Source organism: Chrysemys picta, chromosome 12, assembly GCF_011386835.1.
Source record: "Chrysemys picta bellii isolate R12L10 chromosome 12, ASM1138683v2, whole genome shotgun sequence".
NCBI lineage: Eukaryota > Metazoa > Chordata > Testudines > Emydidae > Chrysemys > Chrysemys picta.
In genome coordinates this window covers 300,200-328,037 of record NC_088802.1, presented here as the reverse complement: position 1 = coordinate 328,037, position 27,838 = coordinate 300,200, and the positions used below count along the sequence as shown (strand labels likewise).

The window sequence follows — 27,838 nt, the reverse complement described above, 5'->3', positions numbered from 1 at the left end:
CTCCCTCCTACTCTCCCCCCACATGCTCCTCCCTGCCCATCCCCCCACTCACCGGCCAGGTCGGGTATAATCCATCCGGTAGGGGCCAAACTGGTTCAGTGTCAGCTCAAAGTGCTATGGGGGGTAGAGACCTGGTTAGACACAGCACAGGGACCACCAACCCCGGGTGAGCCCCCCAGAGACGCTGCCCCGGGATCCCCCCGGTGACCCCCCTGCACCACTGAGATGCTCCCGTGATCCCCCCCAATACTGCCCAGTGACCCCCCCACATCCTAGGGGCGACCCCTCCCCCTGCCATTCCCCCCACCTCACGACACCCTCCCCCCCCCCCCCCCGGTGTGTGGGGGCGTCTCTGACCTTGGTGGCGCTGGCGATGTCGGCAGCCTCAGCGATGTCGGCCTGGGCGATGGTGCAGGTGTCCTCGCCGGGGTCCCCCTCCAGGAACCTGCGGGGGGGGGGGGGGGTGAGAGCTGGGAATGGACAGCACTGGTGGGGGAGGGGAGCCGGCCGGGATCGGGGGCATGTGTATGGAGTTAAGGGGGTGTGTGTATCACCCATCCCACGGGGGTGGGGGAGAACCAGCGGGTAGCCCCGGCTCAAGTGGCAGCACCGCGCGGGGACCTGAAGGTAGCAGATGATGGGGGCACTGGGGCAGCTGCCCCAGCTCCGGGGGGGGGGGGGGGGGCACTCACCCTGGCTCCTCGGGCAGCAGCAGCTCCATGCGCGCGGCCTGCTGCGCTGCCAGCTCCACCTTCTGATCCAGCGAGGCCAGATGGTCCCGGAGCCGCCGGCTGGACGCCCCTGCCTGGGGGGGTGGACGGACGGACAGACAGACGGGGTGAGAGCCGCACGTGGCCCCGTCCCTCCCGCCCCCCACCACTGGGGGTCAGTAACTGCCCGGCAACCCCCAGAGACCCAGCTGCCCCCCCGATTTCCACCACGCCCCTCAACTCACCAGCTGCGATTTCTGGCCCCGTTGGAATTTCTTCACCTTGTGGCGAGAGAGGGGGGCGGGTCCGGGGAACGGGTCCCTCTTCTAGGAAGAGAGAGAGAGACACAGACAGACAGACAGAGGGTGGGGGGGCCTGCTACGGGCCCCCATCCCCCCCAGAGCCCCAACGGTACTCCCTTTTGTCGTGCAATCCCCCGGCCCTCGTCCCCCCAACCTCAGCTGCCCCTCCTCCCCCCATGGCCAGCCCCCCAGCATTCCCAGCCTTACCCCAGAGATCCGGCCTGCGGCCTCTGACGCCCGCGGCCTCTTCCTGGCCTCCAGGCTCCCCTTTGCCCCAGCCCTTGGCCTGGTCTTCTCATTGCGACGACGCCTCTTGGCCTTGGAGGGGGCAGCTGCGGGGGGGTCCGGCTGGGGGGCCCCTTCCCAGTAGCGCTGCAGCTTCTTTGTCGTCGTCTTCTTCTTCGGGGGGTGCGGGGCAGAGAAAGGGGGGATGAATCGTGGGGGAGAATCAGTTACCCCCAGCTCGGGAGGTGGGGAGATTGGTGAGGGGGTGAGACATGGGGGGAATCAGTTCCTCCAGCTGGGAGGGGGGGGCACAGAGGACAGAGACTAAAAACTGCCCCCCAACTTGTGGGGAGATACCTGCCCCACAGGGCAGAATAGCCAGCCACTCCCACTGGTCTGATGGGGAGTGCCCCCCACCACAACTAGGGGCAGAACCACCAGCCACAACACATAGTCGGGGGGGGGGGAACTGCCCTCCAACCCCCCCCAGGGAAAGACTTGCACCCCTAACCCAGCAAAGGACTAGGTGCCCCAGACGTGTCCCCAGGGCTGCCAGCCCTGCCCCCCAGATCACTCCTCGCGGGACACCCCACGGATACAGCCAGCCCCTCCCCCGTGTCCTCAAGTTACTAGAGTTGTCGTAGAGACCCCGCCGCCCCACAGACATGGGGGCAATAAACTCCCCCTCAAACCCCTGTAATTGGGTGTTCGCCCCCTGGATGCACCCGACTCGAGTTAGTGACCTGCCCCCTCCCTGCTCATGACACGGGGTAACCACCGTCCCCCCCGGGGGAATCCCCGCCCCACAGACACGGGGGGGGGAGAGGTAACCACCGCACCCCCGGGGGAATCCCCGCCCCACAGACACGGGGGGGGGGAGAGGTAACCACCACCCCCTCCACGGGGAATCCCCGCCCCACCGACACGGGGGGGAACTGCCCCCCCCGGGGGAATCCCCGCCCCACAGACACGCGGGGGAGAGGTAACCTCCACCCCCTCCACGGGGAATCCCCGCCCCACCGACACGGCGGGGGGGGAACAGCCCCCCCCGGGGGAATCCCCGCCCCACAGACACGGGGGGAAGAGGTAACCTCCACCCCCTCCACGGGGAATCCCCGCCCCACCGACACGGGGGGGGAACTGCCCCACTCCCGAGGGGAGGGGCTCACTTCCCCGGCACTCACCTTCTTGCCCCCCCCGGCTGGCCCCCCCTGCGCCCCGCTCCCAGCCACCGCCTCCATCCTCAGCGCCTGGAACCACGTGCAGCCTCCAGCTGCGGGCCAGGCTCTTCCGGTCCCGGCCGCCGCATCCAATCACGGAGCGAGGCGACTAAGCCCGCGGCCAATCAACGCGGCGACAACCTGCCCGGTAGTGAAGCCGTACAGGTGACATCATGGGTGAGGGCAACTATCCGGCCGCTGAGACGCGGGGCTGGACGAAAGGGCGAAGTCAAGCGGCGGCCATGTTGGATGAGGGCACAGGCCTAAACTATCCCATACAGACCCATGAGCAGGGAGGCCAGTGAATTCAGCACAGCCCACGTGATAGGGGGGAACTCACCAGGGTCACAGAGATGCAGCCACCTCTGGGGAGGGGCAGGTTTCAGATTCCAAAAAGGATATTTGTGCCTATCTAGTCTGACCCCAGGGCAGCGAGGGGCCCCACCATAACCCCTAGCACAGAATTCGTTTTAGAGAAGCAGCCAATCCTCATTTAAAACCCCACCGTTGACCTCCCGCAGCCTAGCACTGGACGGCCTTTTTCATTCCTCTCTTCGTTCTCACGGCTCTTCTCTGACTTCTTCAGCTTATCAACAGCCTTCTGGAATTGCAGGCGGCAGAACTGGACACCCCCTTCCAGCCGCGGCTGTGCCAGGCCCCCCTCCAGAGGGAAAATAACCTCTCTGTTCACAACTCCCCTTTCTGCATCTCGGCATCCCGTGAGCGCTTCTGGCCAGCATCACACGGGCAACCCATGTGCAGCTGATTATCCACCATGACCCCCACATCTTTTTCAGAGCCCCCTTGTCCCAGGACAGTCCCCCATGGCATGTTCCCACTCCCCTAATTTGGACGCAGGGACCCACCTCACCTGCAGCTGCCCGAGGTGGGGCATGGGGGCTGTTTATGCAGGGAGCCCTGGAGGGGCACAGCTATGGGTGGGGCGAGGTGCAGGGTCTGAAGCACTGCACACAGGCCACAAAGAAGCCTCCTGTACCCCTCCCCCAATTGGGGGTAGAGCAGGATGCAGAATGGAACCCCGCACTGCTGCCCCAACACCGCTGGGGGCCTGCACTGACCACCCTTACCCTGTTCACAGGGGGAAAGGGCCCCCTGAGACCCAGCCCCACACCAACCCCCTCCACCCTACAGAATCTTTGGGGCCCAGGCCAGAATGATGATTGCCCAGCTGGGCCCTGGGCCCAAGTTTACTCCTCCCCATTGCCCTTCCACTGAGGCGATGAGAACCCCCTAATCTCTCCCCATTGGGTGTCGCTCCCTAGTCGCAAGATCCCCCACACACACAGTGAGCGAGGAGGCAGCTCTGAGAACAGCACTTTATTGCAGACACAGGGCAGACACTACTTCTTCTTGGACACACCGACGGTTCTGCCCCGGCGCCCGGTCGTCTTGGTGTGCTGGCCCCGCACGCGCAGCCTGGGGAGAGAGGGGAGTGAGGTGGGACCAGACCCCGGCCCACCCTGCTGCTGCTCCCCGGTTCCAGACCTGCCCCCCAACTCTGAATCCACCCCCCAATGGCCCTGCACCCCCAGCTCTGCATCATCCCATAATCCCCTGCTACACCCACATGCAAAGGCTCTGTGCCCAGTTCCCCCACCCCTTATCCAGCCCAATGACCCCCTTTATCTTCACCCACCTGTCCCCACTGCACAGCAAAGGATGAAGGGGACCCCCCCATCTCCCAGGGAGTAGGCAAAAGCCCCCCCCCCCCAGTTCATTAGGCCCCACCATTCACCCCTCCCACAGCTCTCGCTCCTCTCGTACCCCCAGAAGTGGCGCAGGCCCCGATGGGCCCGGATTTTCTTTAGCCGCTCCAGGTCCTCACGCAGTTTGTTGTCCAGCCCGTTGGCCAGAACCTGAGGAGAGAGACATGGGGCAGGGGAGGTCAGGCACAGCTGGACTGGCTCAGAGACACCCAGCCCAGCTTCCCTCTGCAATAGGGGCCAGCGCCAGCTGGGGCAGAGCCCCACAGGAGCAGCTGTGGGACAATCTACCCCAAGTCAGGGCTCGTCCTGATCTGGGATCGTCAGAGATCGGCTCAGGCCCTGCAGCACGAGGTTTGAGATCTCTGCCCGTCGTCAGCATGAACTGGTCCAGCCCTGGATAGTCTGTGAGCCACAGAAACGGCCAGTCCCTCTGTGAACCTGGCTCAGCGACATCCTGTGGCAGTGAGTTCCACAGGCTAAGTACAGGGCACATATGAAAAAGTCTTTTCTTGTAGCAGGTTTGAACTTGTCCCCTTTCAATTCCATGGCATCTCCCCTCATCCTCACGACCGGAGTCAGGGAGGCCAGAAGCCCCTGATCCGCCCCTCTTGAGTGCAGAGGGCATGCATGCTGGGTCAGGATTCTTGTTAACTCTGCAGTGACAGCCAATGGGCTGGTGCCCCCCCAACGCATTGGGGTGACAAAGTCCCCTGCTGCCTATGGGACCCCAGAGCAGCCCCTGCAGTGCGGGGAGGAACGAGCCCAGCCCCACACTGCTCTGAACATCAAAGCCCCCCGAAACACACACCCAGCGATGGGCTCTGCACCCCACTCTCACCTGGCTGTATTTGCCATCTTTGACGTCCTTCTGCCTGTTGAGGAACCAGTCGGGGATCTTGTACTGCCGGGGGTTCTGCATGATAGTGATGACACGCTCCACCTGTGGGGGGCACAGAGATGAGGTCAGGCAGGGGGCTCCCCTCACCCCAGAGAAACCTCCCTCCTTCACCCCAGACATCCCCCCTCCGAGACATTCCCACGCTCGACGCCAACCTCCACCTAGATACCACAAGAAACCCACCCCCACCACAGACACCCCTCAGCTGGCTCCCAGATACACCCCAAGCCTCAGCCCCCCCACCCAGGTCCCCAAGTGAGAGCCATACCAGCTTCATCCCAGGGACCCCAGCTTCCCTTAGACCCCCCACCCCATCTGAGACAAGTGCCACCCCCCCATGGTCCCAGAGAGACCACCCCTGCCCTCCCCTTGCTCACCTCATCCTCTGTCAGCTCCCCAGCCCTCTTGGTCAGGTCAATGTCCGCTTTCCTCAGCACCACATGGGCATAGCGCCGACCCACACCCTGGAAGGGGGAAGAAACATTAAGAAAGCCGTACCCCCCACCACATAAAGTTCCCGGGAAGCTCAGTCTCTGATGCTGAGAGCAAGACCCCGCCCCCCCCGCCCCCAGGACAGAAGAACCTGCTTCAAGAGACACCCATGGTACAGCCCAGCTTTAACACCCCCCCATACATGTCTCCATATACCCCCCACCTTGCCCATGTAAGACAGACAAACCGCGGGATCGAACCTGGGGCCTCTACCGCATGAGCTAAACGCCACTGGGCTGTTAGCCACGGCTGTAGACTCGTTAATCTCGCTCTCTGAGTGGTCTCGGTGCCACTAGATGGGACAGACACCACACCCCAGAGGTGCGTGGGTTACACCCGCACCCCTCTCAGTGAGACCTTGTGACAGGGAGTTCCCCAGGCTAACTGCAGGCGTGAGAACCTTTGGGAGCCTGACCCCCTTCTCCATCCCAGCTGTGCAGCACCTCTCCTTCTGCCGGCCTGCCCGCTCCACCACACAGGGTCAGCCCTGACCCCTAAGTCCTAGATGGGGCACCCACACCAGCACCCCATCTCCCCAGGGAGGGCGCCCCATGGATGCACACAGAGGCACTGGGATGTTTTTGACGTTCTCTCTCTGGTACAGAAATCCCAGGGCTGACGGCAGGGACACCCAGCCATGCCCCATTGGGGGGGGGGGGGGTTTCACCCCACAGCCCCCTCACCTTGATAGCGGTGATGGCGAAGGCGATTTTCCGTCGCCCATCTATGTTGGTGTTGAGCACTCGCAGGATGTGCTGGAATTTCTCAGGGATCACAAGAGACTGCGGAGAAAAGGAGCAGGGGGTGTGTGTCAGCACAGGAGAACTGTCCCCTATCAATGCCCCCCCCCCGGGGACACACTCCCCACAAGGCAGGGGTCAGCCCCAACCCTCTCCTCCAGGATGCAGCACCCCCCAGACCTGGTTGTTACATATAGCGGCCAGCCCCCCGCCTCCCCACATACCAGCCTTGGATCCAGTGCAAGTCCCCCGAAGCCCCCAAATCCCCCCCAGCAGCCAGCCAGCCTCCCCGCGCCCCCCCCCCAGCAACCCCCTCCTACCCCCCAGCAGCCAGCCTCCCCGCCCCCCCCCACCCCAGCAACCCCCTCCTACCCCCCAGCAGGTCCCAGCCTCCCCCCGCCGCCGGGCCAGTTCCCCGGGAGCCCCCTACTCCTCTCCCCGCAAAGCCCCGCTTCCATCCTTCCCAGGGTGGGCTGGCGGCCCCGCTGCCTCCTGTTGGGGGCGGATAGACCCCGCTCCACCCCCTCCATTCCCCCCCCCAGGTCTGATCGCAGCTGCTCCCCCCAGGCCCCTTCCGGCCCCCTATCGGCTCCCCAGGGAGCCCCCAGCGGGAAATGGGGGGCGCCCCGTAAAGCCCCGGCTCCGCCCTCTCGGACAAGCCCCCGCCGGCCCCGCTACCCCCCTCCCCGGGGCGGATGAACCCAGATTTCCCCCCCCCCGCTCTCACCATGGCGGCTACTCCGCGCTCCAGTCTCACCCCGTCCGGAAGAGAGAGAGGAAGTGACGCGCTGCCTCTTATAGACACTCCCCCTACAGGCAGATAAACTTCCGGTCAGGGCAGTTCACCTTCCGGCAGAGCAGACAGACTTCCGCTTCTCCCCGGAGTCTTTCCGGTCATCTTCCCGCAGAGTTCCACTAGGGACACCGCTACCGGGGTGGGCAACAATATATGCGGTCCGGGTATGAAACCTGCCCCATGACAGAAGGTTCCTATGGGAATAAATCCCCCCTATTGGATAGGGACTGACCCCCTTCGACTCCGGGGGGCATTTTCATGCCAGTCACCCCCTCACGTTCCCTAAAGGGGGCTTTGTTACCCCATTTCCGGTAGACCCCCGCCCACCCGGTGCATCATGGGAGTTGTAGTTTTTAAAGGCGCACGGCCGGAAGTGAGCCTTGGAGGCCCGGATGCGGCGGGAGCGAAAGAAGGAGCGGGGCGGGGATAATGGCGGTGTTCAGGCCCGATGAGGAGCTAGGACTGCGGGCGACTGAGATGGAAGAAGAGGAGGGCATGGTGAGGTTCCCCCAGCCCTACTTCCGGTCCCCAGGCACCCCACTTCCGGTCCCGTTCAAAATAGGCCCGTAATGGGGAGTCGCCCCCTGCTGCCCAAATTGGCCCCCACTTGTCATCTACCCCCCCCCCCCGCGTGCTGAGGGGCGGTTCTGGGTCTGGGAAGGGTTTGCATGTGACCCCGTTAACTGTTGTGTGAAATGTGGGAGCCTGAAGGTTCTGCGACCTTTGACCCTGACCCCAGTGACCCCAGGCCCTTGCTTGCCTCACCCTGACCCCAACATGACCCCATCCCACCCTGTCACCCCCATGCCTGTTCATGTGACCCCTGATCCTTGTAATCTCTGACCCCACCCTGAATCTTCTCCCCCCATGCCCCGACCTCTGCCCCTCCCCCGCTCTGTTCCCTCTCTCTGCACCCCCCCCCCCCCCCGACTCAGGGCAAGGGCCCCATGTTGCCCCTCCCGTCCGGACCCGGTGGCGTCCGTCCTGTGTCTCAGCCGGCGCATGGGGTTGCTGGCCTGGCGCGTGGGGCTGCAGCACCTGGTGGCCGGGCCTCCGTCATGCAACGTCCTGAACTTCCTAAACACCGTGTGACGTTAGCGACCCTCGCTGCGCGCAGATCAGTGTCCCTCTCATTTTCCCACCCATGTGCGGAATGAATTTTGTTATGTGCCCCAATATGGAGGTGACGTGTGACACATCACCTTCATATTGGCGCACATAACAAAATTCATGTGGTGGGGGTGGAGCCGAGGGGTTTGGAGTGTAGGGGGGGTGAGGGCTCTGGCTGGGGCTGTGGTGTGGGGCCGGGGATGAGGGTTTTGGGGTGCAGGCTGCCCCAGGGCTACGGTGGGGAGAGAGGACTCCCCCCAGCTCTCTCCACACAGCAGCACCTGGGCTGATGGGGGAGAGGCACCTCTCCCCACCATGGCAGCTCTGGGGTTGGGGCCGCAAGATAAGTGCCCCGGCCCCAGCAGGTCTGAGCCGGGGCTGGGTTCGGGCTGGGGAAGGGGTGCCGCAGCAGGTCCGGGCCGCGGCAGAGTTGGGGCTGTGGGAGGGACGCCCCAGCCGCGGTAGGTCCCCAGGTGGGTTCCCTGAGCACCTGCGCGGCGCTAAATAGGCTGCTGTGTGGCTGCACAGCTTACAGGGAACTTAGGCACTGCCCCTCACGAGTGCTATTTATCGTCTGTCTCCATGTGTTAGCCAAGATCTTTCACCCCCTGCGGTGCCCTGACCCCCCCATAACCTCAGATTCTCCTATCCCCATCCATCCACCCTTGGTACATATCCCCTGAATCCACCCTCAGCTGCCATCTTTGACCCCACACTGCCCCCCATGACCCTGGGACCTCCTGTTTCATGGGTGATAGAACCCCACTGGCCCCTTTTTGTGCCCCACACCATATAGCTCCTATTCCGTGTCCCCGTAGTCTTTGATCTCTGCAGTGAGCCCTACGTTCTGTGCTCCCTCCTTGACCCCCCACTTGTCCCTCTGTTCCTAGCCCACCCCCCGTAACCCTGAGTTCTAGTCCCTGAACCTCTATAGCACTTATACCCCCCAGCCTCTGGCCTGCCTAGCCTGGTCACTGGGTGTACCTCCAAGACCCCTTCACCAGAGCCTGCTGGAGCTCACTGCTCCCCCGCAGTCCCCCGTAACAGCCTGACCTGCACTCCCTAGGGCCGTGGAGAGGAGCAGTCGCTGCAGCTGAACTTGGGGGACCTGGACCTCACCTCAGATGAGTTCATCCTGGATGAAGTGGACAGTAAGTGTGTGTATGTGTATGTGTGTGTGTGGGGCGGGTGGGCGGGCTTACCCCTGCACAGCAACCAGTGGGGGGCAGACAGTGATCTGGGAAAGTGGGGGGAAGGCCGTGAGGTGGGGGAGGCCAGGAGTAGTTTGGGTGGATGTAGGCAGGTGGGGGAGCACTGTGGGGTGGGGGTACTGTGGGGAGGTGGGTTTGGGGGACCACTGTTATGGGAACTGACCCGGTCTCCCCTCCCCCAGTTCACATCCAAGCCAACCTGGAGGACTCCCTGGTTCAGGAGGCGCTGAAGACAGTAAGTTGTCCCCCTCCTCCCTCTCCTGGGGCAGGGCCCAGCGGAGCCCCCCCTGCCCAGGTGACTCTCCCCTCTCTCCCCAGGGTGTGGATCTGCGGCAGTACTCCAAGCAGGTGGAACTGGAGCTGCAGCACATTGAGCACGCCTCCATCCGGGACTGTATCCTGCCCCGCGGAGTCCCCCAAGAGCCCACACAGTGTGGGTGGGGGGAGGGGGCAGGTGGGGGGAGATCTCAGTGTCAGGGGGAGGTCCTTGCACCCTGGCTGTACTGCTTCATACCCTGGGGTGTCTCCCTCCACACTGGCAGAGGGGGTGTCAAGGGCCAAACCCCTCCCCAGGAGAAAGAGGAAAGTGGCCCTCCCAGGGCCTCTCCCAAGCATTCCCCCCACTGCCTGGCTGGCTGGGCCCCCCATGCCCATTTCCTTAGCAGCCTGCCTGCCCTGCAGACATCAAGGAGAGCAAGAACATCACCTCCCTGCACAACCAGATCACCGCCTGTGACGCCATCCTGGAGGTGAGCCTCTGAACCCCCTGGGGCCCCCACCCCTCCAGCCCCCCACCCTTAGGTCACTGCCTGGGTTACCATCCTGGAGGTGAGACCTGGAACCCCATGGGGCCCCCCACAACCTCCTGATGCCCCCAAACTCTCCCCAGAGCACTGTCTGCAGTCCATGTCTCTGACTGTTCCCCCCCCCCCCCCCCCCCGCAGCGCATGGAGCAGATGCTGAGCTCCTTCCAGTGTGACCTAAGCAGCATCAGCTGCGAGATCCAGACGCTACAGGAGCAGTCGGTGGCCATGAACCTGCGGCTCAAGAACCGCCAGGCCGTGCGTAGCCAGCTCAGCCAGCTGGTGGACGAGCTTGTGGTGCCGGCCGCCATGATCAGGTGGGGGGCTGGGCCGGGGGCTGGCCGCCATGGTCAGGTGGGGGGCTGGGCCGGGGCTGGCTGCCATGGTCAGGTGGGGGGCTGGGCCGGGGGCTGGCTGCCATGGTCAGGTGGGGGGCTGGGCTGGGGGTTGGCTGCCATGATCAGGTAGGGGGCTGGGCTGAGCTGAGGGCCTGCTGCCAGGCAGGGGGATGGGAGATGTGAGGAGGGCACTATGGGGGGACAGGCTGGGGGTTGGCTGCCATGGTCAGGTGGGGGGCTGGGCTGGCTGCCAGGCAGGGGGATGGGAGGTGTGGGGAAGGCACCGTGGGGGGACAGGCTGGGGGCCGGCTGCCATGGTCAGGTGGGGGGCTGGGCTGGGGGCCGGCTGCCATGGTCAGGTGGGGGGCTGGGCTGGGGGCCGGCTGCCATGATCAGGTGGGGGGCTGGGCTGGGGGCCGGCTGCCATGGTCAGGTGGGGGGCTGGGCTGGGGGTTGGCTGCCATGGTCAGGTGGGGGGCTGGGCTGGCTGCCAGGCAGGGGGATGGGAGGTGTGGGGAAGGCACCATGGGGGGACAGGTTCGGGGCTGGCCGCCATGATCAGGTGGGGGGCTGGGCTGGGGGCCGCCCGCCATGGTCAGGTGGGGGGCTAGGCTGGGGGCCGCCCGCCATGGTCAGGTGGGGGGCTGGGCCGGGGGCTGGCTGCCATGGTCAGGTGGGGGGCTGGGCTGAGGGCTGGCTGCCATGGTCAGGTAGGGGGCTGGGCTGAGGGCTGGCTGCCATGGTCAGGTGGGGGGCTGGGCTGGGGGCTGGCTGCCATGGTCAGGTGGGGGGCTGGGCTGGGGGTTGGCTGCCATGATCAGGTTGGGGGCCGACTGCAATGGTAAGGTGGGGGGCTGGGCTGGGGGCCGGCCGCCATGATCAGGTAGGGGGCTGGGCTGGGGGTTGGCTGCCATGGTCAGGTGGGGGGCTGGGCTGGCTGCCAGGCAGGGGGATGGGAGGTGTGGGGAAGGCACCATGGGGGGACAGGTTCGGGGCTGGCTGCCATGATCAGGTGGGGGGCTGGGCTGGGAGCCGGCCGCCATGATCAGGTGGGGGGCTAGGCTGGGGGCTGCCCGCCATGGTCAGGTGGGGGGCTAGGCTGGGGGCTGCCCGCCATGGTCAGGTAGGGAGCTGGGCCGGGGGCTGGCTGCCATGGTCAGGTGGGGGGCTGGGCTGAGGGCTGGCTGCCATGATCAGGTGGGGGGCTGGGCTGGGGGCTGGCTGCCATGGTCAGGTGGGGGGCTGGGCTGGGGGCCGGCCGCCATGATCAGGTAGGGGGCTGGGCTGAGCTGAGGGCCTGCTGCCAGGCAGGGGGATGGGAGATGTGAGGAGGGCACTATGGGGGGACAGGCTGGGGGCTGGCCACCATGATCAGGTGGGAGGCTGGGCTGAGCTGAGGGCCTGCTGCCAGGCAGGGGGATGGGAGGTGTGGGGAGGGCACCGTGTGGGGACAGGCTGCAGAGAGGTGGAGGAAGGTGCTGGTGGGTAGGGGGGTTTGGGGTGCTGGCCACCACCTCTGGGCTGGATGCGCAGGCTGTGAGGTGTGACCCTGGGATGCCTTTGTCCCTGCCCCCCCAGCACCATCCTGGAGGCCCCGGTGACCGAGCAGGACTTCCTGGAGCAGCTGCATGAGCTGAACAACAAGATGAACTACGTGAAGGAGCAGGCCTTCCGCGAGACCATGGCCTGCACCGATGTGCACCACGTGCTGGACCGGCTGAAGGTCAAGGTGAGCCCCGCCCAGGGAGTCCAGGCTCGGCCCCTCCCCCAGAGCCAGGCCAGCTGGGCTCCGTCTCCCCCAGGCCCCAGCGGTCAGGGGTCACTGGTCAGGCTGCATCAGCCCCCCTGGGGAATCTCTGTGTACATGGGGTGGCCCTGCTGGTCACAGGGGTGTTGTGGGATGGAGGTGTGGGGGGTGTGGAGCTGAGGGGGTGGGGAGGCGCTGGGGGGAAGGGGAGGGTGTCCGCGTGGGCTCAGCCTGCCCTGTGGTCCGTGATCCACTCCCCCTCGACCCTCTGCAGGCTGTGACCAAGATCCGGGAGTTCGTCCTACAGAAAATCTACTCGTTCCGCAAACCCATGACCAACTACCAGATCCCCCAGAATGCCCTGCTCAAGTACAGGTCAGCCATGGGGTGGGGGGTAAACGAGAATCTCCCAGAATGCCCTGCTCCAGCACAGGTCAGCCATGGGGGGGAGGTTAATGGGGATTCCCCAGAATGCACTGCTCCAGTACAGGTCAGCCATGGGGTGGGGGGGTCAATCAATGAGAATCTCCCAGAATGCCCTGCTCCACTACAAGTTAGCCAGTGGGCAGCAGGGGCTATGGGGCTCTCCCAGAACGCCCCGCTCCAGTAGCAGGCAGTTCCCCAGACTGACGCGCCTTGGCAGGTTCTTCTACCAGTTCCTGCTCGGGAACGAGCGGTCGGTGGCACAGGAGCTGCGGGAGCAGTACGTGGAGACCATGAGCAAGATCTACCTGTCCTATTTCAAATCCTACACCAGCCGTCTCATGAAGATCCAGGTGAGGGGAGCCGGGGAGAGTGGGGCAGCCCTCAGGGTGGTGGTGTAGGGAGCCTCATGGGGCAGGCGTGTGGGGGTGGGGATTCCCACACAGAGTGCTCTGGTTTCCCCCCCATGTGAATGACGGGATCGGGATGGGGAACCCCACGCTATGCCCCCCCCGTCTGTCCTGCAGTACTGGGAGGAGGGGCTGGGAACCCCACACTGACCCCCGTCTGTCCGTCAGTGTTGAGGGGAGGGGCTGGGGACCCCACACTGACCCCCCCCATTTGTCTGTCTGTCCTGCAGTACGAGGAGGTGGCAGAGAAGGATGACCTGATGGGAGTGGAGGACACGGCCAAGAAAGATATCCTGGCTCCCCTGTGCCTGGACAGTCGCATTCCCAGGCACCCTGCGGGGCAGGGAAAGGGTGTGGGGCTGAGTGGGGGGGGGCTGGCTGGGAAGGTGACGGGGGGTGGGGCTGGGGGGGGCAGCATCTCCCTGCTCTTTCCCTTGACCCCCGCCCCCCACGGTTTTTCTCAAAGCCGTCCCTGAAGAACCGCAACACGATCTTCACGCTGGGGAACCGGGGCAGTGTTATCGTGGGGGCCGAGCTGGAGGGGCCCATCATTGTGCCCCACGCTGCCCAGAAGAGCGACGTCCGCGTGAGCAAGTGGGGATTCGGGGGGGGGGGAAGGAGATGACAGGGACAGGAGGATTGACCTGGCTGGGGGGGAGGGGCGGAAGGCTGTGACCTCTTAGGGCCAGTGGATTAGGGGGGTCACTGGGGAAGCAGGTTGGGGGCGGGGCTGGGTGTGTGTCCCTCCCCTCCCCCCCCCAGCAGTACCCCTTCGAGTTGCTGTCCTGCAGCCGGGGGGGGGGGGGGGGGGCTGTGTCCATCCCCCCCCCAGCTAACACGCCGCCCCCCCCCCCAGCAGTACCCCTTCGAGTCGCTGTTCCGCAGCCAGCACTACGCCCTGCTGGACAACAGCTGCCGCGAGTATCTCTTCCTCTGTGACTTCTTCCTGGTGACGGGGCCCAGCGCCCAGGAGCTCTTCAACGCGGTCATGGGCAAGACGCTGGCCATGTTCCTGGTGAGCCTGGGGGAGGGGGGCTTGGCGGGGGGCGGGCCGGGGGGGCGGAGATGGGCAAGACGCTGGCCATGTTCCTTTTGAGCCTAGGGGAGGGGGGGCTCGGCGGGGGGCGGGCCGGGGGGGCGGAGATGGGCAAGGCGCTGGCCATGTTCCTTTTGAGCCTAGGGGAGGGGGGGCTCGGCGGGGGGCGGGCCGGGGGGGCGGAGATGGGCAAGACGCTGGCCATGTTCCTGGTGAGCGTAGGGGAGGGGGGGCTCGGCGGGGGGCGGGCCGGGGGGGCGGAGATGGGCAAGGCGCTGGCCATGTTCCTGGTGAGCGTAGGGGAGGGGGGGCTCAGCGGGGGGCAGGCCGGGGGGGCGGAGATGGGCAAGGCGCTGGCCATGTTCCTTTTGAGCCTAGGGGAGGGGGGGCTCGGTGGGGGCCAGGCCCGGGGGGCGGAGATGCTGGGGTGTTGCTGCGGGGAGGGGGCGGCTGCTGGGGGCTCTCGGCCCCTTTAACCCCGTGTGTGTGCCCCCCAGAAACACATGGACGCGTACGTGTGCGACTGCTACGACAGCATCGCTGTCTTCCTCTGCATCCACATCGTCCTGCGCTTCCGAGCCATCACGGCCAAGCGCAACGTCCCCGCCATCGACAAGTGAGTGTGGTACCCCCCGCTCTGCCGCTGGGCCCCACAGCCCGTCTGGGGCTGGGAGAGCCCCCCGGAGTCCCGGCTCCCAGCCCCCTGGTCTGACCGCTGGGCCCCACAGCCCGTCTGGGGCTGGGAGAGCCCCCCGGAGTCCCGGTTCCCAGCCCCCTGGTCTGACCGCTGGGCCCCACAGCACGTCTGGGGCTGGGAGAGCCCCCCGGAGTCCCGGCTCCCAGCCCCCCGCTCTGCTGCTGGGCCCCACAGCCCGTCTGGGGCTGGGAGAGCCCCCCGGAGTCCCGGCTCCCAGCCCCCTGGTCTGACCGCTGGGCCCCACAGCCCGCCCGGCGCTGGGAGAGACCCGGAGTCCTGGCTCCCAGCCCCCCGCTCTGCTGCTGGGCCCCACAGCCCATCTGGGGCTGGGAGAGCCCCCCCCCTACCCCACTAGACCCCACTCCCCTCCCAGAGCTGGGGCTAGAACCCAGGAGTCCCAGCTCCCAGCCCCCTGCTCTGACCACTGGGCCCCACTGCCCGCCCAGAGCCAGGAGAGAACCCAGGCCTCCGGCTCCCCCCAGGTACTGGGACACGCTGCTGGAGATCCTGTGGCCACGGTTCGAGTACATCCTGGAGCTGAACATCCAGAGCATCCAGAACACGGACCCCCAGAAACTGGGCTTCCTGGACACGCGCCCCCACTACGTAGGGGGGAGGGGCGCTGGGGGGAGGGGGGTGGGGCTCACCCTGGGAAGGGGGGGTAGTGTTGGGGGGGGCTTTGCAGGGTGTGGGGAGTTAGTGGGCGCTCATATGGGGCGAGGGGGGCTAGGGCTGTCGGAGGAGTGGGGGGGCTGGCCTAGGGCAGGGTGAGTAGTTTGGGGGGGTTGAGGTGTCGGGTGGAGGTCAGGGAACTCCAGGGGAGCAGTGTCTGGGGGTCCCTGGGAACCCTGCTGTGCCCTCACACACACCCCCTGTATCCCCCCAGATCACGCGGCGCTATGCGGAGTTCTCCTCTGCCATTGTCAGCATCAACCAGACCTTCCCCAACGAGCGAACCCACACGCTGCTGGGGCAGCTGCAGGTACGGGGGGCCCTGCCCTGCTGGGGGGGGGGACACAGCACAATGGGGGGTGCAGTGGATACCAGGGTGGGCCCTATGCTGCCAGAGGGCTATGGGTACCAGGGGAAGGGAGTCCTGCAGCTGGGGGGAGCTGGGCTCCCTCAGGCCCCTGGGGGTGGGGCACACCCAGCCAGGGGACCCAGGAGTCCTGGGGCACAGGGGTGACTGGCTCGGCCCCTCAGCTCTGGCTCTGCCCCAGGTGGAGGTGGAGAACTTCGTGCTGCGGGTGGCGGCTGAGTTCTCCTCGCGGAAGGAGCAGCTCATCTTCCTCATCAACAACTACGACATGATGCTGAGCGTCCTCATGGTAACGGCCCCCCACGTGCTCCATCCCCCTGAGCCAGCCGGTGCCCCCTGCCCTGGGGAACTGGCGCCCCCCAGAGGGGACAGGCTCCGTGTCCCATTCCCTGCCCCCCAGAGCCAGCCAGTCCCCCCTGCCCTGGGGAACTGGCGCCCCCCAGAGGGGACAGGCTCCGTGTCCCATTCCCCGCCCCCCAGAGCCAGCCTGTGTCCCCTGCCCTGGGGAACTGGCGCCCCCCAGAGGGGACAGGCTCCGTGTCCCATTCCCTGCCCCCCAAAGCCAGCCAGTCCCCCCTGCCCTGGGGAACTGGCACCCCCCAGAGGGGACAGGCTCCATGTCCCATTCCCTGCCCCCCAGAACCAGCCAGTCCCCCCTGCCCTGGGGAACTGGTGCCCCCCAGAGGGGACAGGCTCCGTGTCCCATTCCCCGCCCCCTGAGCCAGCCAGTCCCCCCTGCCCTGGGGAACTGGTGCCCCCCAGAGGGGACAGGCTCCGTGTCCCATTCCCCATCCCCCAGAGCCAGCCTGTCCCCCCTGCCCTGGGGAACTGGCGCCCCCCAGAGGGGACAGGCTCCGTGTCCCATTCCCTGCCCCGCTGAGCCAGCCTGTCCCCCCTGCCCTGGGGAATTGGTGCCCCCCAGAGGAGACAGGCCCCGTGTCCCATTCCAATCTCCCCCAGCCATTTACCCCCCTGCCCTGGGGCTGGCTGACGGCCAGTGCCCCATAGAGGGGAGAGGCCTCGTGTCCCTTTCCCTGCCTCCTTCCACCCCCCATCCCCTGAGCCAGGCAGCCCCTGCACCTTGGTGCTGACGGCCCTGGGGTGACAGGTAACGCCCCCTGCCCTGTTCCCTCCCCAGGAGCGGGCGGTGGAGGAAAGCAAGGAGGTGGAGGGCTTCCAGCAGCTGCTTTCAGCCCGGTCCCAGGTGAGTTCCCACGCGCCGCGCAGCTAGGGCCAGAGCGTGGCTGTGGGTCCAGGCGGTGGGCACTGACCTGGGGGGCGGGGCTCTGGAACAGACTGGGGGCGCAGTAGGGGGTGGCGGTCTGGAACAGATGAGGTGGGGTGGTGGGTGGGGTGCAGGGCTCGAACGGGGGGGGGCAGGGTGGGGGGCGCAGTGGGGGGTGGGGGTCTGGAACAGATGAGGTGGGGTGGGGGGTGCGGTGGGGTGCGGGGCTCTGGAACAGATGGGGGGCACAGTGGGGGTGGGGGTCTGGAACAGATGAGGTGGGGTGTGGGGCTCTGGAACAGAGGGGAGGCAGGGTGGGGGGTGCAGTGGGGGGTAGGGGTCGAACAGATGAGGTGGGTGGGGTGGGGTGCAGGGCTCTGGAATAGAGGGGAGGCACGGTGAGGGGGCGCAGTGGGGTGTGGGGCTCTGGAACAGATGAGGTGTGGGGTGGGGGGTGCAGGGCTCTGGAACAGAGGGGAGGCAGGGTGGGGGGCGCAGTGGGGGGTGGGGGTCTGGAACAGATGAGGTGGGGTGGTGGGTGCGGGGCTCTGGAACAGAAGGGGGGCAGGGTGGGGGTCTGGAACAGATGAGGTGTGGGGTGGGGGTTAGGGAGTGCGGGGCTCTGGAACAGAAGGGGGGCAGGGTGGGGGGGGCACAGTGGGGTGCGGGGGTCTGGAACAGATGAGGTGGGGTGGGGGGTGCAGGGCTCTGGAACAGAAGGGGGGCAGGGTGGGGGGCACAGTGGGGGGTGGGGGTCTGGAACAGATGAGGTGGGGTGGGGGGTGCGGGGCTCTGGAACAGAGGGGAGGCAGGGTGGTGGGTGCGGTGGGGTGCGGGGCTCTGGAACAGAGGGGGGGCAGGGTGGGGGTCTGGAACAGATGTGGGGGGGCACGGTGAGGAATCAGCTGAGCCCAAGCTCCATCCTGGGGTCACAATTGTCCTTTCTGGCCTTGGAATCGAAGAAAACGTCACGTGGCCCTTAGGGGTGTGTGTGGAGGAGTCTGACCACCACAAGGCCCCCCCACACACACATGGGGTCTCCCCACCCAGCAGGAAGCTTCCTGGGGTGCCCTGATCCAGGCCTGGGACCCAGGGGTAGGAGATGGAGGTGGGGGGGGGGGGGAAGGTGCAGTGCCAGAGGTGGGAGTGTGGGGAGGATGGGGAGGCAGGGCGCTGGGCTGGAAGTGGGAGTGGGGAGGATGGGGGGGCAGGGCCGGCACTGGGACGGGGGTGGTTGTGGGGGGAGGATGGGGGGGCAGGGCCGGCGCTGGGACGGGGGTGGTTGTGGGGGGAGGATGGGGGGCAGGGCCGGCGCTGGGACGGGGGTGGTTGTGGGGGGAGGATGTGGGGCAGGGCCGGCGCTGACTCTCTCCCCCCCCCCCCCCCCAGGAGTTCATCGAGGAGATCCTGTCGCCCCCGTTCGGGGGGATGATCGCCTTCGTCAAGGAGTCGGAGTCCCTCATTGAGAAGGGGCAGCTCGACCGGCTGCGTGGGGAGGAGGGTGAGACACGGGGACCCACCCGCCCCCCCACGAGGAGGGTGACAAACAGGGATCCCGTTTCTACCCCCCCCCCCGGCTACACCAGCAAGGGAGCTGCAGGGGTCCCTCGGCTGGCAGCGTGAGCCTGTCCCCAGTGCTGGGTTCTCTATACAGGGGGTCCCCAGAGTGGGGGGAGGTTCTAGGCTCTGCCCCCACGCCGGTGGCACTGACCCCCCCGTCTCTCCCCAGCCCGGGTGACCCAGCTGGTGCGCGGATTCTCTACCACGTGGAAGGCCTCGGTGGAATCGCTGAGCCAGGACGTCATGAGATCCTTCAGCAACTTCAAAAACGGGACCAGCATCATCCAGGTGAGACGTTGGCAGCGAATCATGGAGCCGGGAGGCTGGCAGGGACCCCAGAGGCCACCGAGTCCAGCCCCTGTGCTGAGGCCGGGCCAAGTAAAGCCAGCCCCCCCCTGCCCCCCCGGGAGCTTGTCCAACCTGGCCTGAAAAACCTCCAGGGACAGAGATTCCCGGGTGTGGGGGCTGGGCTGGGACCCCAGCCTCCCCCGGCGCCTGGTCCGGGTCTTTGCTGCCTGGGGAGTTAGAAAACGTTTCCTCATCTCCAGCCAGACTCACCCCTTGCTCCGTGTCCTGCCTGCTGGGGCCACGGAGAGCAAGCGACCCCCGTCCTCGCTAGAACAGCCCGGGGCAGAGCTGAAGGCTGCTCTGAGCACCCCCCCCCCCAGGTGGTTTTAACCTGTCCTCACCGGTCGGGGTCCCTAACCCTGTGTCACTTGTGGTGTTCTCCTCTGGACTCTCCCACTTGTCCCCCTTATAGCTATACCATGGAGCCCCCCGGGCAGGGACGGACGTGAGGGGGGCTGGGATGTTCCTTAGAGCCCCGTTACCCTGCAGCTGCTCCCCCAGTGAGGGGCTAAGCACAGGGTACAGCAGCTGTACTGGTATTGATGTTATGTATGGGGGGGGGGGGGTCGGCCTGAGAGCCAGGTCCTGCCAGGTGGGGACTGGAGTGCAGGGAGCTCCGAGGTTTGGGGGGAGGCGGCACTGCCCGGTGGGGGACAGACACAGGGGGCATTGGGGGGCTCTGACTCCCCCACTCTCTCCCCTGCAGGGGGCACTGACCCAGCTGATCCAGTACTACCACCGCTTCCACAAGGTGCTAGCGCAGCCACCCCTGCGCGCCCTGCCGGCCCGCGCCGAGCTCATCAACATCCACCACCTCATGGTGGAGCTGAAAAAACACAAGCCCAACTTCTAGGAGAGGGGAACCCGCGGCCCCCAACCCTGCCCCCGGCCTGGGCGGGATCGGCACAGCCCCCTTCCCTGCGTGGGCACAGGGGGGTCTGTGCCCCCTCTCCCCAATGCATTGGGGGGAGTGGAAGATCCTTGTCCCACTCTTCCCTTCTCCCCCTGCTGCTGTAACCCCCCGGGACCAGTCCAACCCCAGTGCTCCCCACCAACCTGTGGGGCCCCTATGGTTGGGGGGCAGCCCCAGGCTGTCAGCACCCCTCTCTACCCTGCGGTGGCTCCCCACGAGGGAGGGGGAAGGTGAGGGACCTGCAGGTGGGTGTCAGGGGGGCTCTCCCCTCCCTTCCAGGTGGCTTGTGTGTTTGTGTATCTGGCTTTGTACAGTGACAATAAACTCCCTGCTACTCACCAGCTTGTCTGGGACCCCTGGCATGGGATGGGGGAGGGGCAGAACAGCAAGGAGGACCCTCCTCCCCCGTCCCCACCCTAGCACAGGGAGGGGAGATGGGGTGGGAATCAGGGCCTGCGTCTGGTACCCGGCTCAGACACGTGCTCTGGTGGCCTGAACTCCCCCAGCTCCGACCAGCGTGTCCAGTTCACCCAGTACCTCCCCTCCACAACACGAGGGGGAGCCAGGACTCCTGGGTTCTATCCCAGCTCTGGGAGGGGAGTGGGGGCTGGTGGGTTAGAGCAGGGGGGTCTGGGAGCCAGGATTCCTGGGTTCTCTCCCTGGCTCTGGGAGGGGAGTGGGGGCTGGTGAGTTAGAGCAGGGGGGTCTGGGAGCCCAGTTCTGTGAAAATGGAGCCCAGGCTCCTCCACCTTGCCCCCGCACCCCAAGAGACTCAGACGCTGATGCTTCAAAGACCCAAATTGCTTAATGAGCCACAAACAGCAGAACCACTTTGAAAAGCCCCCAAAGCGAATCCCACCCCCAGCATGGGGGGAAGCAGCAGGCGGCACCCCTGTGCAGAGGGGACAAAGCAGAATCTAGGGGTGCCCCTACACAGCCCCTTAGGGGCAGGCATCTGTCCTGGGAGCAGCACCCCGTCCTTGGGATGTTTCCAGCTTTTGGGGGGCCCTGCTTGGACCCCAGCCCTGCCGGCTCCAGCAGCTGTACACGGGGGCGCAGCAGCAAGGCGATCGCCGGGCTGAATTCCATAGGGGGACAGGTTAGTCCTGGTCAGAGGGGCCCCCCTACTTCTGCTCCTTGGTGGGGGCATAGTACAGCTCCAGCGGCTTGGTGACCTTCCAGAACTTCTCGTTCACCAGCTCCAGGGTGAGGGAGCCGTTCAGGGTCTGTGGGGAGACGGGGTTAGTGGGGGGGAGCGCCCTCTGCTGCCCCCACCCCCCCACAGCCTCCGCCCCCCCTACTACTGCAATGGGGCCATCCCTGGCTGCCAGGGGAGAGCACCCCCTTGCTGACCCCCGCCCTGCAGCACAGGCCCCTAGCACTGCCCCGGGGCCAGCGCTGCCTCCCAGCCCCCGTACCGTGAAGGGCCCCCCGGAGGTGGTGATGTAGATCGTGTACTGCTTCTCGCTCACGTCCTCCAGGCCGGGGGCCTCGGGGCCGGGCGCCGGTGCCTCCTCCAGCGCGATGCGCAGGGCCAGGTACTTGGAGAGGTGGTCCACCGTGGCGTTAGCCGTCGTCTTCACGTATCTGCTGGGCATGGGGCAGGGTGAGGGGGATTGCCAGGCCCGGGGGGAGGTATGGGTGTTGGGGGGGAGAGGGCTGGGGGGGCCCTGGGGGGGGGGGTATGAGTGCCGGGGGAGGGGACAGCGGGGCAGGTCACTTTAGAGGCTGCACGTGGGAGAGGCGCAATGGGATGGGAGCGGGCAGAGCTCTAGGGGGCATGTGTGACAATGGGGTGCTGGACTTTTGGGGTCCCCAGGCTCTCCCCTCTGCTGCAGCTGGCTCAGGGGGATCGTGGCATGGAGGGGCCCCCGGAGCCTGGGTTCTCGAAGGGGGACGCTGGGGCTCAGGGAATGGATCAGCCCCGGGCTGCTCTCACCTGGTCTGGGAGTATTCCCCTTTCTCCACCAGCACGGGGTGGGGGCGGAAGACGAGTTCGATCTCGCTGCTGCCCGGCTCGGCGCCCGGCTCAGGGGTCCCGCAGCCCCCCCCGTCGTGCGAGGTCTCAGGGTCGGGCTCGGGCCCCGAGTCGTCGGAGGCGCGGGAGCGCTTGCGGCTCGGGCCAGCCTCGGGGTGGCTGGGGGCCGAGGCGTTGCTCAGGTGGGAGCGGCTGTCGCAGTTGTCCTCCCCCCCGCTGAACGTGGTATTGTCGGACTCCTGGTGCAGCTTCCGCACCCGCTGCGCCCTGGGGTGGGGGCAGCAGAGGGGGGTTATCTGGGGGAGGAGCAGCAGAGGGAGACCGACCGGGGGGGCGGGGGGGGGGGGAACACTAGGAAAGTCCCTGCAAACCCTGCGTGAAATGCCGAACTGAGGCAATAGACGCAGCACTCGCTTTGGGCTGGACCCCTCAGCCGGCCCCAGCCCCCCAGAGCAGGGCGTTGAGGGCAGAGCTAACGGGTGGGATTTAGGGAGGGTCCTGAGGGACGGGGCGGGGAGGGGGCACGGCTATAGCGACGCCCTGGTTCCTCTGCACAAAAAAAACGGCGGTAAAAACCCAGGAAATTCCCTGCCACCAACTGTGTGAATGCAGCCGTGATCCTGGGGAGACCCCTGTCCCCCCCCGTCCCCCCCCGGGCGCCTCGGCCCTGCCCCCCACCTGTGCATGGCCTGCATGCGGAGCCCCTCCTCGATGCTGCTGCTGAGCGCCTGCTGGTTGTGCAGCCGGCTGAGCTTGGCCAGCACGCGGTCCTGGTGCGCCTCGTACTCGTCCCGGCTCGGGTAGATCTTGGAGATGAGGGCGTCGAAGTTGGGGTCAGGGCGGAGCGAGCGCTTGGAGACCAGCTTCTTCCGGCAGGTGGGGCACTCCTTGTTCCTGCACCGAGGGGGGGTTATCCCGACCCTTCCCTGTCTGCCCCCCACAGCCACCCCCAGGAACTCCCTGATCCGCCCAGCCCTTCCCCATCTGCCCTCTGTAGCCACCCCCCACCCAATACACCCCTCAGTGACCCCCCGACCCGCCCGGCCCTTGCCTGTCTGCCCCCCACAGCCACCCCCCAGGAACCCCTGATCCACCCAGCCCTTCCCCATCCACCCTCTGCAGCCACCCCCCACCCAATACACCCCTCAGTGAACCCCCAACCCGCCCGGCCCTTCCCTGTCTGCCCCCCACAGCCACCCCCCAGGAACCCCCTGATCCGACAAGCCCTTCCCATCCGCCCTCTGCAGCCACCCCCCACCCAATACACCCCTCAGTGACCCCCCGACCCACCCAGCCATTCCCTGTCTGCCCCCCACAGCCACCCCCCAGGAACCCCCTGATCCACCAAGCCCTTCCCATCCGCCCTCTGCAGCCACCCCCCACCCAATACACCCCTCAGTGACCCACCCAGCCATTCCCCAGCCACCCCCACTCAATGCGCCCTCCAGCAACCCCCCACAAACCCGGGCCTTCTCTGACATGCTTCCAGGCGGCCCCGTCCCTTCCCCAAGGCACCCCCTTCCCTTCCGCCTTTCCCCGCTGCCCCTCCATGCCCTGCCCCCCCCATACCCGCTGCGCAGGGCGGTGACGATGCAGTCGGAGCAGAAGCGGTGCAGACACTCCTTGGTGGTCATGGTGTTCTTCAGCATGTCCAGGCAGATGGGGCACATCAGCTCGCTGTGCAGGCTGCGCGGGGACACGGCGATCTCCGTGCTGTCCATGATGGCCTCCTGCCGGGGGGGGGGGGGGGGGGGTATCAGAGCCCAGGCACACACAGACCAGCCCCCCCCCGCACACACACACACAGACCAGCATCCCCCACTTACAGCCTGGTCTCCCCATGCCTCCCCCAGCCTAGTGCCCCCATAGCCACTTCCAGCCTGGTCTCCCCCAGCCCCACCTCCCACTTTGGTGTTCCCCCAGCCAGCCCAGTCCTGTGTCCTCACCCCCCTACCCCACCAAATCAGAGCAATGGGTCCATCCAACCCCCTCCCTCTGAGCCTGTTATCCCCCGGCCCCGTCCCCCAGCCAAGTCTCCCCCGTCTCTGGCCCCACCCTCCCGTCACGTGTCTCACCTGGGGGGTTCGGTGCAGTTCATACAGACTCAGCTCCCAGGTCTTGCTGGCGCTCTGAGCGTTGGCCGGGGTCGCCATGGTGGTGGGGGCCGAGGGGAGGGGAGCTGGGGGGGGAGACAGATTAATGGGGAGCAGCCAAAGCTGGGGTTACCCAGGAAGCTCCCCACATACACCGAACTCCCCAGGGGCTGCCCCTTGAGCCTCCCACTCTTCCCCCATCTCCCAGCCCCCAGGGTCCCCCGAGCCAGAACTGTCCCTCCTCGAGTCACAGGATTTTCGCCCCCTTCCCAGCCCCCCAGGGTCTCCCCAGCTGCAGTGCCCCCCCATTCCCAGCCCCCCAGGCTCCCCCAGCTGCAGGATCCCCCCATTCCCAGCCCCCCAGGCTCCCCCAGCTGCAGGGCCCCCCCCATTCCCAGCCCCCAGGGTCCCCCCAACTGCAGGGCCCCCCCATTCCCAGCCCCCAGGGTCCCCCCAGCTGCAGGGCCCCCCCATTCCCAGCCCCCCAGGCTCCCCCAGCCCCCAGGGTACCCCCATTCCCAGGCTCCCCCCAGCCCCCAGGGTACCCCCATTCCCAGCCCCCTAGGCTCCCCCAGCTGCAGGGCCCCCCCATTCCCAGCCCCCCAGGCTCCCCCAGCCCCCAGGGTCCCCCCATTCCCAGCCCCCCAGCCCCCAGGGTCCCCCCATTCCCAGCCCCCAGGGTCCCCCCAGCCCCCAGGGTCCCCCCATTCCCAGCCCCCAGGGTCCCCCCAGCTGCAGGGTGCCCCCCATTCCCAGCCCCCCAGGGTCCCCCCAGCTGCAGGGCGCCCCCCATTCCCAGCCCCCCAGGGTCGCCCCAGCTGTAGGGCCCCCCCCATTCCCAGCCCCCCAGGGTCCCCCCAGCTGCAGGGTCCCCCCATTCCCAGCCCCCAGGGTCCCCCCAGCTGCAGGGCGCCCCCCATTCCCAGCCCCCCAGGGTCACCCCAGCTGTAGCCCCCCCCATTCCCAGCCCCCCAGGGCCCCCCAGCTGCAGGCCCCCCCATTCCCAGCCCCCCAGGGTCCCCCCAGCTGCAGGGCCCCCCCATTCCCAGCCCCCCAGGGCCCCCCAGCTGCAGGGCCCCCCCATTCCCAGCCCCCCAGGGCCCCCCCATTCCCAGCCCCCCCATTCCCAGCCCCCCAGGGTCGCCCCAGCTGTAGCCCCCCCCATTCCCAGCCCCCCAGGGCCCCCCAGCTGCAGGCCCCCCCATTCCCAGCCCCCCAGGGTCCCCCCAGCTGCAGGGCCCCCCCATTCCCAGCCCCCCAGGGCCCCCCAGCTGCAGGGCCCCCCCATTCCCAGCCCCCCAGGGCCCCCCAGCTGCAGGGCCCCCCCATTCCCAGCCCCCCAGGGTCCCCCCAGCTGCAGGGCGCCCCCCATTCCCAGCCCCCCAGGGTCGCCCCAGCTGTAGGCCCCCCCCCATTCCCAGCCCCCCAGGGTCCCCCCAGCTGCAGGGTCCCCCCCATTCCCAGCCCCCAGGGTCCCCCCAGCTGCAGGGCGCCCCCCATTCCCAGCCCCCCAGGGTCGCCCCAGCTGTAGCCCCCCCCATTCCCAGCCCCCCAGGGCCCCCCAGCTGCAGGCCCCCCCATTCCCAGCCCCCCAGGGTCCCCCCAGCTGCAGGTCCCCCCCATTCCCAGCCCCCCAGGGCCCCCCAGCTGCAGGGCCCCCCCATTCCCAGCCCCCAGGGCCCCCCCATTCCCAGCCCCCCCATTCCCAGCCCCCCAGGGTCGCCCCAGCTGTAGCCCCCCCCATTCCCAGCCCCCCAGGGCCCCCCAGCTGCAGGCCCCCCCATTCCCAGCCCCCCAGGGTCCCCCCAGCTGCAGGGCCCCCCCATTCCCAGCCCCCCAGGGCCCCCCAGCTGCAGGCCCCCCCCATTCCCAGCCCCCAGGGCCCCCCCATTCCCAGCCCCCCCATTCCCAGCCCCCCAGGGTCTCCCCAGCTGCAGTGCCCCCCCCATTCCCAGCCCCCAGGCTCCCCCAGCTGCAGGATCCCCCCATTCCCAGCCCCCCAGGCTCCCCCAGCTGCAGGGCCCCCCCCATTCCCAGCCCCCAGGGTCCCCCCAACTGCAGGGCCCCCCCATTCCCAGCCCCCAGGGTCCCCCCAGCTGCAGGGCCCCCCCATTCCCAGCCCCCCAGGCTCCCCCAGCCCCCAGGGTACCCCCCATTCCCAGCCCCCCAGGCTCCCCCAGCCCCCAGGGTACCCCCATTCCCAGGCTCCCCCCAGCCCCCAGGGTACCCCCATTCCCAGCCCCCTAGGCTCCCCCAGCTGCAGGGCCCCCCCATTCCCAGCCCCCCAGGCTCCCCCAGCCCCCAGGGTCCCCCCATTCCCAGCCCCCCAGGCTCCCCCAGCCCCCAGGGTCCCCCCATTCCCAGCCGCCAGGGTCCCCCCAGCCCCCAGGGTCCCCCCATTCCCAGCCCCCAGGGTCCCCCCAGCTGCAGGGTGCCCCCCATTCCCAGCCCCCCAGGGTCCCCCCAGCTGCAGGGCGCCCCCCATTCCCAGCCCCCCAGGGTCGCCCCAGCTGTAGGCCCCCCCCCATTCCCAGCCCCCCAGGGTCCCCCCAGCTGCAGGGTCCCCCCATTCCCAGCCCCCAGGGTCCCCCCAGCTGCAGGGCGCCCCCCATTCCCAGCCCCCCAGGGTCGCCCCAGCTGTAGCCCCCCCCCATTCCCAGCCCCCCAGGGCCCCCCAGCTGCAGGCCCCCCCATTCCCAGCCCCCCAGGGTCCCCCCAGCTGCAGGGCCCCCCCATTCCCAGCCCCCCAGGGCCCCCCAGCTGCAGGGCCCCCCCATTCCCAGCCCCCAGGGCCCCCCCATTCCCAGCCCCCCAGGGTCGCCCCAGCTGTAGCCCCCCCCCATTCCCAGCCCCCCAGGGCCCCCCAGCTGCAGGCCCCCCCATTCCCAGCCCCCCAGGGTCCCCCCAGCTGCAGGGCCCCCCCATTCCCAGCCCCCCAGGGCCCCCCAGCTGCAAGGCCCCCCCCATTCCCAGCCCCCCAGGGCCCCCCAGCTGCAGGGCCCCCCCCATTCCCAGCCCCCAGGGTCCCCCCATTCCCAGCCCCCCAGGGTCGCCCCAGCTGTAGCCCCCCCATTCCCAGCCCCCCAGGGCCCCCCAGCTGCAGGCCCCCCCATTCCCAGCCCCCCAGGGTCCCCCCAGCTGCAGGGCCCCCCCATTCCCAGCCCCCCAGGGCCCCCCAGCTGCAGGCCCCCCCATTCCCAGCCCCCCAGGGTCCCCCCAGCTGCAGGCCCCCCCATTCCCAGCCCCCCCATTCCCAGCCCCCCAGGGTCGCCCCAGCTGTAGCCCCCCCCATTCCCAGCCCCCCAGGGCCCCCCAGCTGCAGGCCCCCCCATTCCCAGCCCCCCAGGGTCCCCCCAGCTGCAGGGCCCCCCCATTCCCAGCCCCCCAGGATCCCCCCAGCTGCAGGGCCCCCCCTCACCGACTCTCCGGGTCCGACACACAAACAAGGTTTTTTTTCCTCCTTCACTTTCGGGGGGGCGGGGCCTCCCCTCCATCAGAGACGTCACTTCCTCCCTTCCCTCCCCGTGACGCCAGGTACTCCCCCCCTCCACCGCCGGTGATGTCACCCGCCCGGCCACGCCCCCTCCCGAAGCGGAACGGGGCGGGCGGGGATCCCGGGGAATTCCCCCGAGACAGAGACCCCCCGGCCCCTCCCCCAGAGAGACCCCCTCCCCTCTGGAGAGACCCCCCGGCCCCCCTCAATGAGACCCCCCGGCCCCTCCCCCAGACAGACCCCCCTCCCCTCTGGAGAGACCCCCCGGCCCCCCTCAATGAGACCCCCATGGCCCCTCACCCAG

At 67.8% G+C, this 27,838-nt stretch overlaps 3 protein-coding genes and 1 pseudogene across 4 annotated transcripts; 1 reads left to right on the top strand and 3 right to left on the bottom strand.

Moving 5' to 3' along the window:
• Positions 1–5: 5 nt before the first annotated feature.
• LOC135974864 (WD repeat-containing protein 46-like) lies at positions 6–2,579 on the bottom strand. Of its 2 annotated transcripts, none has more exons than XM_065563953.1 (6): positions 2,422–2,579; positions 1,220–1,411; positions 956–1,036; positions 693–805; positions 358–445; positions 6–114 (listed from the first exon to the last, which is right to left on the bottom strand). In XM_065563953.1, exons 1-6 carry the CDS (start codon positions 2,476–2,478, stop codon positions 49–51), a joined length of 597 nt encoding a protein of 198 aa, XP_065420025.1. In that variant the 5' UTR covers positions 2,479–2,579; the 3' UTR covers positions 6–48. The 2 variants fall into 2 exon arrangements, with proteins under 2 accessions (XP_065420025.1, XP_065420026.1); XM_065563954.1 differs by having other exon boundaries at positions 1,220–1,408; positions 2,422–2,556.
• Positions 2,580–3,780: 1,201 nt separating this feature from the next.
• On the bottom strand, positions 3,781–7,227 carry LOC135974863 (small ribosomal subunit protein uS13-like; annotated as a pseudogene).
• Positions 7,228–7,448: 221 nt separating this feature from the next.
• VPS52 (VPS52 subunit of GARP complex) lies at positions 7,449–20,308 on the top strand. The gene is made up of 20 exons (XM_065563914.1): positions 7,449–7,608; positions 9,287–9,371; positions 9,614–9,666; positions 9,750–9,825; positions 10,113–10,180; positions 10,376–10,551; positions 12,151–12,301; positions 12,594–12,694; positions 12,963–13,095; positions 13,383–13,440; positions 13,605–13,738; positions 14,012–14,167; positions 14,686–14,804; positions 15,368–15,491; positions 15,772–15,867; positions 16,106–16,213; positions 17,063–17,128; positions 18,539–18,650; positions 18,879–18,997; positions 19,764–20,308. The coding sequence occupies exons 1-20, from the start codon at positions 7,540–7,542 to the stop codon at positions 19,908–19,910; spliced, it is 2,151 nt and encodes a 716-aa protein (XP_065419986.1). The 5' UTR covers positions 7,449–7,539; the 3' UTR covers positions 19,911–20,308.
• A 448-nt stretch (positions 20,309–20,756) lies between these two features.
• On the bottom strand, positions 20,757–27,604 carry RING1 (ring finger protein 1). Its single transcript, XM_065563933.1, has 7 exons — positions 27,460–27,604; positions 24,024–24,127; positions 23,518–23,678; positions 22,627–22,842; positions 21,910–22,215; positions 21,389–21,557; positions 20,757–21,196 (listed from the first exon to the last, which is right to left on the bottom strand). The coding sequence occupies exons 1-7, from the start codon at positions 27,533–27,535 to the stop codon at positions 21,095–21,097; spliced, it is 1,134 nt and encodes a 377-aa protein (XP_065420005.1). The 5' UTR covers positions 27,536–27,604; the 3' UTR covers positions 20,757–21,094.
• Between the last annotated feature and the right edge of the window lie 234 nt (positions 27,605–27,838).

What these genes read in the sequence shown, in the direction of transcription:
- LOC135974864 (XM_065563953.1), bottom strand. Translation starts at nt 2,478, where the DNA reads ATGGAGGCGGTGGCTGGGAGCGGGGCGCAGGGGGGGCCAGCCGGGGGG. An exon ending in GGGGCCAGAAATCGCAGCTG is followed by an intron (nt 806 to 955) that starts GTGAGTTGAGGG and finishes CCACCCCCCCAG; the next exon opens with GCAGGGGCGTCCAGCCGGCG. An exon ending in ACATCGCCAGCGCCACCAAG is followed by an intron (nt 115 to 357) that starts GTCAGAGACGCC and finishes TACCCCCCATAG; the next exon opens with CACTTTGAGCTGACACTGAA.
- VPS52 (XM_065563914.1), top strand. Translation starts at nt 7,540, where the DNA reads ATGGCGGTGTTCAGGCCCGATGAGGAGCTAGGACTGCGGGCGACTGAG. An exon ending in TGGACCGGCTGAAGGTCAAG is followed by an intron (nt 12,302 to 12,593) that starts GTGAGCCCCGCC and finishes GACCCTCTGCAG; the next exon opens with GCTGTGACCAAGATCCGGGA. An exon ending in TGGACACGCGCCCCCACTAC is followed by an intron (nt 15,492 to 15,771) that starts GTAGGGGGGAGG and finishes GTATCCCCCCAG; the next exon opens with ATCACGCGGCGCTATGCGGA.
- RING1 (XM_065563933.1), bottom strand. Translation starts at nt 27,535, where the DNA reads ATGGAGGGGAGGCCCCGCCCCCCCGAAAGTGAAGGAGGAAAAAAAACC. An exon ending in CGCATGCAGGCCATGCACAG is followed by an intron (nt 22,216 to 22,626) that starts GTGGGGGGCAGG and finishes CCCCCACCCCAG; the next exon opens with GGCGCAGCGGGTGCGGAAGC. An exon ending in CCTCCGGGGGGCCCTTCACG is followed by an intron (nt 21,197 to 21,388) that starts GTACGGGGGCTG and finishes GTCTCCCCACAG; the next exon opens with ACCCTGAACGGCTCCCTCAC.